The 10,278-nt window shown below is 36.9% G+C and overlaps 1 protein-coding gene across 1 annotated transcript in view; it reads left to right on the top strand.

Annotated features, from left to right (window-relative positions):
* The window catches only part of MRPS9 (mitochondrial ribosomal protein S9), a 77,567-nt gene that overhangs the window by 62,915 nt on the left and 4,374 nt on the right, over window positions 1-10,278 (top strand). Inside the window, exons 6-9 of the mRNA XM_008567465.1 lie at window positions 3,239-3,324; window positions 4,358-4,433; window positions 6,950-7,118; window positions 8,085-8,193. Of these exons, the coding sequence (XP_008565687.1) occupies window positions 3,239-3,324; window positions 4,358-4,433; window positions 6,950-7,118; window positions 8,085-8,193 (440 nt within the window). The remainder of the gene's footprint in view (window positions 1-3,238; window positions 3,325-4,357; window positions 4,434-6,949; window positions 7,119-8,084; window positions 8,194-10,278) is intronic.

The following is a 10,278-nucleotide window of genomic DNA, read 5'->3' as shown; positions in this document are numbered from 1 at the left end:
TACCGGACCAGGACCGGCAACGGGATCGCAACCCTCGGTGTCGCGCCCGCACCTCGCTCAGCCAGTGAGCGGGTCTGTATGTGGGATCCGAACCCTCGGCGGGAGCGCCGCCGCACTCCCAAGCGGCGCACTGTAGCAGTGCGCCACCGGGCCGGCCCTATAACCATTAAATTTTAAGCATTTGGCTTAAATGAATAGAATTTACCATGTTTAAAATTTGACATGTATTTTCATGGGTTGCTTTATCATCTTTCATATTTTTTTCTGATTATTTTACTTGCACCATTTATAAATTATTATGGATCTAAATATAACACTAGAAGGCAATGGCATAGTGAAAAAATATTTTAAGAAAAATATGGAGTTAAAGTAAAAATTGCTCAAAAGGCACTGAAAAATGGTGGTTAATTTAGCAACACAAACTTCGACTCGAAACTTAACCTCTGAGGCAGGTCAATTATTATTATTCTAGTGTCCTTGTTATTGCAGAAAATTAAGTAAACTCTCACAGGCAGAGGAGGGTATCTTATTACTATTGTTGATGTTCTCTTAAGTTCATATATTCTTAGCTAGATTTGAAAGATTTACCATTTCTGACTTTTGCACTCTCCAAATCTCAGGACCGGACCAGGCAGCTGAGAGGCTTGCTGCCATCCCTTCACCAGATGTAGTAGTCTGGCTGCAGTCTGGCCTGTGACAGGCCATGCCAGGTGCATGGTGACATGCTGTTTACATGTGTCTGTCCTCTTCGTACAAGTGGGGAGGATTCATGGGGTGGGGTGGTGGGGGATTTCTTTGTTTTACCCGTTCAGAGTATTTGAGAAGGGCTTTCTAGGAACAAAGGTGCATAGAAAATTTCTGATATACTATTCAGTTGGAGTCCCAACCCAGTGTTCTAGCCTTTAAAAAATGAGTTAAAAGTACCCCAGCCGCAAACAGTCAATGAGGCTTACCAATTCTTAGGAGATACATTTTAGAATCTTACTTTAAGTTGAATAACGGGCACATACAGTGTCCTAAATGTGGATGGTTCATGTTAGTTCTTGCTTTCTTTAGGAGGGACAGTTCTTTGTTTTAAGTTGATGGATACATTCCTCTGCTGCTGCAGGGGATGGATTTGTACTTGGGATGTAGTTGTAGGGACAGTTACAGTTAACTACGACACTAGGATTGAATTAACTTCACTTGTCCCTTTGCTCTTGTATTGAACTAGACTCTACACAGTTCTCAAACTTCAGTGCGCATCACTGAGAGTCATCTTTAGAAAAAAATCACTGGGCCCCATCCTAGAGGTTCCTCTTCAGCAAGTCTGGAGTGAGGCCTGAAAATTTACATTTCTGGCCAGTTCTGGGCTTAGCTGCTGCTGCTGGTCTGGGATTAAAGTAACCTTTAGAGCTACTGAACCAGAGTGATGGATTCACTTGTAGTTTAAGATTCTCATACCCACTGTTAGAGTCTAGCTGACTGGCAGTGTTGTAGCTTCTAAGTGCTACTTTTCTTTTCTTTCTCTGCTTCTTTTCCTTTTCTCTTCTAAACTCTCAATTCTACTACCCTGGTGAAAAACAAAGCGAAAAACATTCTTATGAGTCTCTCCAGCCAAAAGAAATGAACTTTTACATCCTTATTCACTGAGAGGTCCTACCCATTGAGTATAATCTCAACTTTTCTCACCTATATTTATGTTACATATACTCAAGGACTCAGTCCTTACATTCCTTTTTCTATTTTTTAGCATTCTTTTTGCCCATGAGAGAAATGGACCAGTGAAAAGAGGCTGCATTAATGAACATGGTGCTAAAACTCAAGCAGTAGTAAATGCAGCAACAGTGGCAGAGGGACATTTCTCTTGCTCATAGAACAAACTTTATCAGTTACACTATCATATAATACAGCAGTCTATCAAAGCCCACAAGAAGCTGTCCCCCCTCCCCCGCAAAAGAAACTTGAAATTATTAAGACTTTTTGAGATATGGACCAATACCTGTATCAGTAACAGGGTGTGTCTTCTGACATTAGCTAATGATATTGGAAGCTATTATGATTAGCAAAAAAAATTAAGTCATTTTGGGCCGGCCCCATGGCGCACTGGAGAGTGCGCCACTTGGGAGCGCAGCGGTGCTCCTGCCGAGGGTTCGGATCCCATGTGGAGACCAGTTCCCACTCCCGCTCACTGGCTGAGCGCGGTGTGGGCGCAACACCAAGGGTTGCGATCCCGTTGCCAGTCCCCGGTACGGGCACAACACCGAGGGTTGTGATCCCGTTACCGGTCAGTAAAAAAAAAAAGACAAAAAAAAAAAAAAAGGAAAAAAAAAATTAAGTCATTTATATCCTCTCTAGTTTAGCCTTTTAAAATGTCTACCTGTTTATGAGGCATTAGTATGGTAGGTTATGTGTGAATAATAAGTGAATAAGTACAAACTATTCATTCATAAGGACTATTCATAAGGACTCACTATTGGGTGTGAGTCCTTAAAAAATGGAGTTTGCTCAATCAAAAATATTGGGAGACCATTGCATTATTCTGCTTGTTGTAAACTCACTGCCTGGAAAATGTATTTCATTGATGATCCTTATTACTGGATTATTGCTTTTTACAAGTTCTAACAAAGTGGCAAATGGCATTTCTCCTATTTCCACTGCAATTTAACAAGTGACACACATTCTCAGACTTTGTTAGAAAGTAAATTAACAGAAAGAAATCAAATAATGAAAAATAAATGTAATAGAAAACTCTTTTTCAAGGTACAAACTACATGGTGAAGACTTAAATATTATGAAAATATTAAATGTTAAATAAGTAGTTCAGTTGTAAATACCATAAATTTTACTGGGTATTCTCTACATTTAAAGCGCATATTGTTGTATAAATTATGGTTTTTCTTAAGGAAATTTTTTTATCCTGTTGTGAAACTGAAAGGAAAATACTTTATAGTTTTTGTCTGTTTTTTAACCAGCCTCACTGAAGTGGAGTTGTAAAATTTTTATAGTTATTTTAAAATCAATTAAAGTGTGCTGTGATGTATGATACTAAATTCTCATTGAAATTATCATCCTTTAGATTGAATGAGAAATAGTACTATTGAAAAGCATTTTCAGTTTTATTTACTCTGCAGCTAGATTCATTGAAGAGGTCATGTTAAAAATAAGGAGTATTCACAGGGAAAAAAAACATGAAATATATCATAAGTAATAATGTACCCTCTCTCTTATTCTATTATATATATTTTATTTGCCATAGGAATTATATGGAAAGGTACTAGATGTAGAAAAACATCAAAATCAGTTGCGAGCCAAAGGTCTACTTCCAGAAAAAAATGAAACCAGGTAAGTTCTTTTCTTCCATTAAAATATTTGTAAAATTTGAACTAAAAAAATGCTAATTATTGGTATTTTTTAGACATATCTGAAGCCTAAAATTCATTCAGTATTTTAGCATTAATCAAAGTTAGGATCCAAAATAATATGTGATTTTTGTTTAGAAAGAAGCAAATATTGAGGTTATTTTTGTGTTACTTCATCCTGGATTTATGTATTAAATGGCATTTAGTTACTATATTTGGATATGGTGTCCTCAGAATTTTTATATATATAGCTGCACATTGATTTAGCATTTGAATGCTTTAATATTTTTTGGTATTTCAAGGTTTTTGCTTCCATTTGGCAAATAGTGATAGATAAGATTCATCAACCTGAGTAGCCAGTTTAAATTTTGGCCTACCTATTCACATATGTTCTTGTGCAGAAGACACAGGTCTTTGACCACACCCTGTTTAAGTTGTGAATGCACTCCTAGCCCTTTATTTGAACTACTTTAGTCCATTGACAGGTCAATTTTGTGTCCATAACATCTTTTTTGAAGTAAATTTTACAGGCACAATTTTAATATTTAAAAATCTGGTGGCTTTTAATATCCTGTCATTCCACAGTGGCATATTTAACTCTTCAAACAAAACATTTGCTGGAGGAGATCTATTTTCTAAAGTAAATTGAGGAAATGGAATAATATTTCTTAAAAATAGTTCACTTGGGGCCGGCCCAGTGGCGCACTGGAGAGTGCGCTGCTTGGGAGTGCGGCGGCGCTCCCGCTGAGGGTTCGGATCCCATGTGGAGACCGGTTCCCGCTCACTGGCTAGGCATGGTGCAGGCGCAACACCGAGGGTTGCGATCCTGTTGCCGGTCAGTAAAAAAAAAGACAAAAAGGGGAAAAAAAAAATAGTTCACTTGGATGAAATTACTGCTATATAATATAAAACTTTGTTTTCAAATCGTGAATTGCTACTATATGTAGGATCTTTTGTGATATAACTCTAATTGCATGGTTAATCAAAAAGAGAATATGTGTGTGATATTTTAACAGAGACCTGATTGGCAGCAGATGGCTGATTAAGGAGGAACTAGAAGAAATGTTAGTGGAAAAATTGTCAGATCAAGATGTGAGTAATTAATCTTTTTAATTTAAGGGGACCTGTACCATGAGAATACAGACAATTGCTGTATTTAGGATCCTAATAGTGATGTTCCTCAAAGGCAGCTGTTCCCTAAGACCTTTTTTTTTTTAACATATTCATCAATTGATATCTGCCATGAGAGGGCCTTATCTGTGGTCAGGAAGGTGACATGTTGAGTCTCCAGATTCTCCTTTTATAAGTGCCCTCATGTCCTTTGCCAGTTGTTTAGGGAAGCACAGGAGATGTCATTTTCCATCTCCTTCAATAAGACCAATGGATAATTCTACAAGCTAATGATAAGTGTAAGGAGCCATTACAGGTTAAGTAGAAAGGGAGGCAGCACATGTTACCATGTTACCTTCATGCAACTTGCTGCTTCCTGGCTTACCTTGTGTGCCCTACCTGTAAGGTCAGTCGTTTTCATCTTGGGATCTGCAAATGGCCTATATCAGAATCACTTGGAATGCTGGTTACAAACTGCAGTATCCTAACTAAGCCACCTCCAAGACCTGGTGCAGAATCTCTAGGGGGTCACCCAGGAATCCATCCTTTTAACAAACTCCCCAGGCGAATCTTATATCCTATCAAGTTTCTGACCGCTGCTTTAGGTCTTAATTGCATTCTTATTTTGTTAAATGTTCTAACATATCCCAGCATCATTCCTCCAAGACCTGGTGCAGAATCTCTAGGGGGTCACCCAGGAATCCATCCTTTTAACAAACTCCCCAGGCGAATCTTATATCCTATCAAGTTTGTGACTGCTGCTTTAGGTCTTAATTGCATTCTTATTTTGTTAAATGTTCTAACATATCCCAGCATCATCAGAGGAAGTTTGATGTTTTAAGTTTAAATTACTTCCAGCAAGATTTGAGTGTAGCTACATTTTACAAATTGTTTCATGACGGATTTTTTCCTTCGTCAGCAATGGCTAACATCGTTAGTACCTTGCCACCACATAGATTTTAAGTCATGTGCTTCAATTGTTCTTTTTCTCATTTAACGTACTGGAGAAATTAATGATTTACAGAAGTTGCAATTTGCTTAAATAAGATGTCAGGCATTTGGTTAGCGATAGATCCAGAGTTAATTTCTAACATCCTAATTGCAAGTATTGCTACACCTGAACCTAACTGAAAAGTCTCTTTGCTTCTTCATTGAACACATCAATTCGTTGTTTCCTCTGTTTTCTGGCTGCTTTGATTTTTATAACTCAGGTATTTTTTTCCCACTTTGGAAATATTCCAAGGACTTTAATATGGGCAGGCAGCTATGAAAACAAAACAAACATACTGTATATAATAATCATCTATACTTTGGGGGTACTGGCTATCAGAAGAAATCCTGACGTTTATGACTGGTATCAAGGAGGGAGGTGGGCGTGGTCATTGACTTCTTAAACACTGAACCCAGTTTTTGAGCAAGGCTGTGTCCTCCCTGTAGTGCCCCTTTGTAGGTTCAACAGTAGTCATCGAGAGTGTGTGAGATGGAATTGAGAGAGTAGCTGAGAACAGAGGACATAGGCTTGTGACTGAAGGGGAGCATCGAGCCCTTACCTAGAAAATTGCCTTCTCTTTCATCATTACATTGCAGGAAACTGTATTCGAAGCAGTTCTTTTCATATTAATCTTACTGGTGAAGTTTTTAAATATTTCATAACTATTAATGGCAGATTTTCACTGTGAAGGCCATGGTGACGAAGGATGAGTATGATTTTTAGTGTTGCAAAAAACAAAAGTAAGGTTATCAAAAAAACTGGGTTTCACAGTCCATATTAACTGAGGATCTCAAGTGTTAGTTGTTTCCTTCTCCATAAACACTTTAGAATGATTATTCTGGCTTCTAATTTTAAGGGGTTAATACCAAGTTGTTTACTTTCTAATCACATGTTCAAGAACTATTAAAAAAAATGCACAGAGTAGCAAGGATAATTTATTTCAAGAGGTTGCCCTTTAAGTCAAGTATCTCTTGAATTTTTAAATAGCTTGATTGTTCGGTTTTAAAGGAAATCATAAACATTAAAGTAACACAGCTTGAACAACCAAAGATATGTTTGCCAAATGTATTATGAAATATAATTTAAGAGGTACATTTTCTCAACATTAAACTCTTTCCATTTTACTATCCATAACTTAAGTAGAAAGTATTTATAAATCTCCTCTTGATACAGTTCTAATAAAAGAGTGGAAATTACACTTGAAGATCTCTAAATACTTTTTGAAAATGAATTTAAATCTCAATTTCATAATCATAATACAAAGAAATTGATTTTTTTAAATGATAAATCTCTTTGTATCTCAAAAGAAAAGATTTAGCACTAAAGATACACAGGAAAAAGGATGTGTCTGCATGCTGTTTTAAAAGCAGCATGAAGATGCAAAAGTGTCATCCTGTCAAAATTCATCAAGAACAGCAACATTGGAAAGATCAAGTGTGTAAAAATAGAAGAAATTTAGCAAATGCAATTACACTTGCATCTTCTAATGAATTTTTATTGTCTGTAGTATATGCAGTCCATACGGCTGCTAGAAAGGTTATTGACATTGCAACATGGTGCTGCTGAAGAAGAATTTGTGCAGAGGTTTCGCAGAAGTGTAACTATTCAATCAAAAAAACAGCTGATTGAGCCTGTGCAGTATGACGAGCAAGGAATGGCCTTTAGCAAAAGCGAAGGTAATGACGTTCCGTGGAGAGAAAATAAATATAGTGAAGATCGAAAAACCACAATTGTTTTTATTTGCTGTTGCTGTCTGGTATGCATTTGATTTTTTTGATTTGTTTATTTTTGCTACTGCTACACTGGCTTTTCTAATTGTTAAGATTCTATTGAAGGTTTTTAAAACAACCTTTTAATGTCCCAAGAAAAAATGTGGATACATACCTCATAATTACATTAATACTTTTTATTTTCACATATTTATATTAAGTCTTTTTATTTTTACATTTCAACTGGTAGAATCAATAAAATATTTATAATAAAGGCTCCTTCTCAAAAAGTGAAAATGCTCAGTGAATCTGTCTGTCAGATGCTAAAACTGTGTAATATGTGAAAACTTCAGGTCCTCAACTCACATTTTTTTTTGTATGTGTATAAAGATATTTGACATGGTTCAACTTCAAAGAATTGACCCATTAAATGATATATTTGCAAGTCTTAAAAATTTTAACATCATTTCTTTGTCATTTCCAATTAGTGTTTCCAAAGAAATGTGACCTTTCCTGAGAATTGTTTTTATTTCTCCTGATTATTTTTCATTACACTATTCATATATTTTTTAAAAAATTATATTGGATATATTCTTATTGATTATAAAAGAACGCTATGTAAATTGTTGGGGTTCTTTTAGAGTAAGGTAAATGAATATGTATTACTTTGTTAGTTGTTGAAACTAATTTAAAATCATTTTAGTATTCCTAAAATGGAATTGAAGAATAAAATTACCTCACAGTAAGCTGTACTACATCCATTGTGGCGTAGTTTACCTGTTTTACTTTTGTTTTACTTGCAATAGTTATAGAACTTTCGTATGTACAGTGTTGTATATTGTTACTCTGGAAAAACAAATTTTAGTGTAGTTTTACCTGTCTCCAAGCACTGGTCTTTAAGATTTTTATTAATAGGAATTTATGTTTTTAAAGGTAAAAGAAAGACTGCAAAAGCGGAAGCAGTTGTTTATGAACGTGGAAGTGGAAGAATAAAAATAAATGGAGTCGATTATCTGCTTTACTTCCCAGTTACACAGGACAGGTTTGTTTCTGGTTCTGTTTTGATTTTTCTTTTTAAAGAAAATATACTTTATCATACATTGTGATCAGTTAAGAAGGCTTGTGATTTTTTTATTTGTCTGAATGAATATTTCTCTTTACCAATATAGTATGTCACCCTAGCTAAATGGAAGCTATTACTATTTTTTATGTAATCTTCCTGACATTTTATTTTATTTTTTATTCGTTTATTTATTTTTTTTTAAAAGATGACCGGCAAGGGGATCTTAACCCTTGACTTGGTGTTGTCAGCACCACGCTCCCCCATGAGAGCTAACCGGCCATCCCTATATAGGGATCCGAACCCGCGGCCTTGGTGTCATCAGCACCGCACTCTCCCACGTGAGCCACAGGCCAGCCCCTCTTCCCGATACTTTAAAGTGCAGCTTTAGAATTTCTCATTTCTGACCTCTTCCTCCTCTTTCCATCAGATCCCACTGGTATTTGAATATTCTTAGATATAGCTTTTGTTCTGAAAAGTAGACTATGCCAAAATGCAAGAAAAGTATATTTCCACCAGTTTCCATCAGATCCCACTGGTATTTGAATATTCTTAGATAGATATAGCTTTTGTTCTGAAAAGTAGACTATGCCAAAATGCAAGAAAAGTATATTTCCACCAGTTTGGGGGTGAGGGTGCCCAAAACAAAATAACCATCCCAGAAGCAGCATTGGCCCTTGTGCCAACCACAGGCACTGGGTAAGGAAGAGCACGAGTAGATTTCTCGTGGTATGTGTTTGTTTTCCTGACTATGAATATGAGAAAAAGTCTGCTGTTTCACCTTGGATTTATTTCTATTCAGAAGAAGTTGATTGTGTATATATTGAGCAAGCAAAGAAACCTGACATCATGGGTTAAAAAAGAGCTCATCAGGCTTCGCTTAGTTCCCAGGGCTGAATGTGGTAGTTTTATTTTTTAAACTTTGTATCCCATGGAGAAATAGGCATTAATCATAAACAGATATTACATTCTTCTAATCCTCTACATATACTCATCTTAGAACTCTGTGTGAGTCGCTATAAAAAGGCTCTTCTCGAGACGTTTATTATTTTTCCTGTAGTTACTGTCATCATCCACAAGGAACGGAAGTTCGGTATGATTAGTTCCTCCTTTCCTAATTCTTCTCCTGATTCCTGAACGTATTGTGGTATTTAAAGTCAAAAGGGCTAACGTGCTTCTGATCCCAATGCTTATGTAAGGAAAAGAGGACCCTTCTAATGTAGTGTAAGCTTCTGGACACAATAATTACTGCAGGAAATGTATGTTTATTTTATTTGTGTGTGTGCCTGTATCAAGTAGTCTGCTGTCAACTACACTTAATAGGAATGAAACTAACGCAGCCACCATCCGCACAGGGAAAGGGAGAGAGGAAACTCGTATTTCCCTCAGGAAAAGCCAAAGAGAGACACACCACAGGGGGTGTGGAAGGGATGGCGACTGCAGCACTGGGAATTGCAGGGAGGAGTGGCATTTGACCAAGAGCCTGTCTGTGCATTTGTATTCAGATATGACTCCTGATGATTAAACAGCAAGTCTCAGTTATGGCTTGGTCTCACAATTAAATTTTATCCTTAGATGTTATTCTTCGATTTGAATTTAACAGGCATTTACTAAGGATCGTCTTTGTGCCCGGTCTTGTCGAGGGCATTGTGAAGATATGAGAGGTGCGTAAGATGTGATTCCTGTCATCAGGAAACTTCCAATCCGGTTGGGAAGCCTAGGGCTAGTCCCTCATCATCTTATGTAGTTGTAGGCATTTAGGGCAGCTGTACTACCCATGTTCTGGCCTTTTCTCTTGCAGGAGCAGCTCAGTAGCTTACAAAGTCAGCAGCAAAGTGACCATCGACTGATAGGAAGACCACTGAACCAAGAATCAGGCATCTTGATTCTAGTTCTGTTTCTTAGCTCTGCGACCTTAGCCAAGATGCTTAAAGGTCACTTTCGTAATTGGCAGGAGGGAGTTGAACTTGATGATCTCTAAGATGCTTGCTTCAAAGTCAGTTGAATCTGCTTACTTATCTTTCCAGGGTCCTTTCTTCAGTGACTGTTTTAGACAAACTGCACACT

Source organism: Galeopterus variegatus, unplaced genomic scaffold, assembly GCF_000696425.1.
Source record: "Galeopterus variegatus unplaced genomic scaffold, G_variegatus-3.0.2 Scaffold321, whole genome shotgun sequence".
NCBI lineage: Eukaryota > Metazoa > Chordata > Mammalia > Dermoptera > Cynocephalidae > Galeopterus > Galeopterus variegatus.
This window is presented reverse-complemented; position numbering and strand designations above follow the sequence as displayed.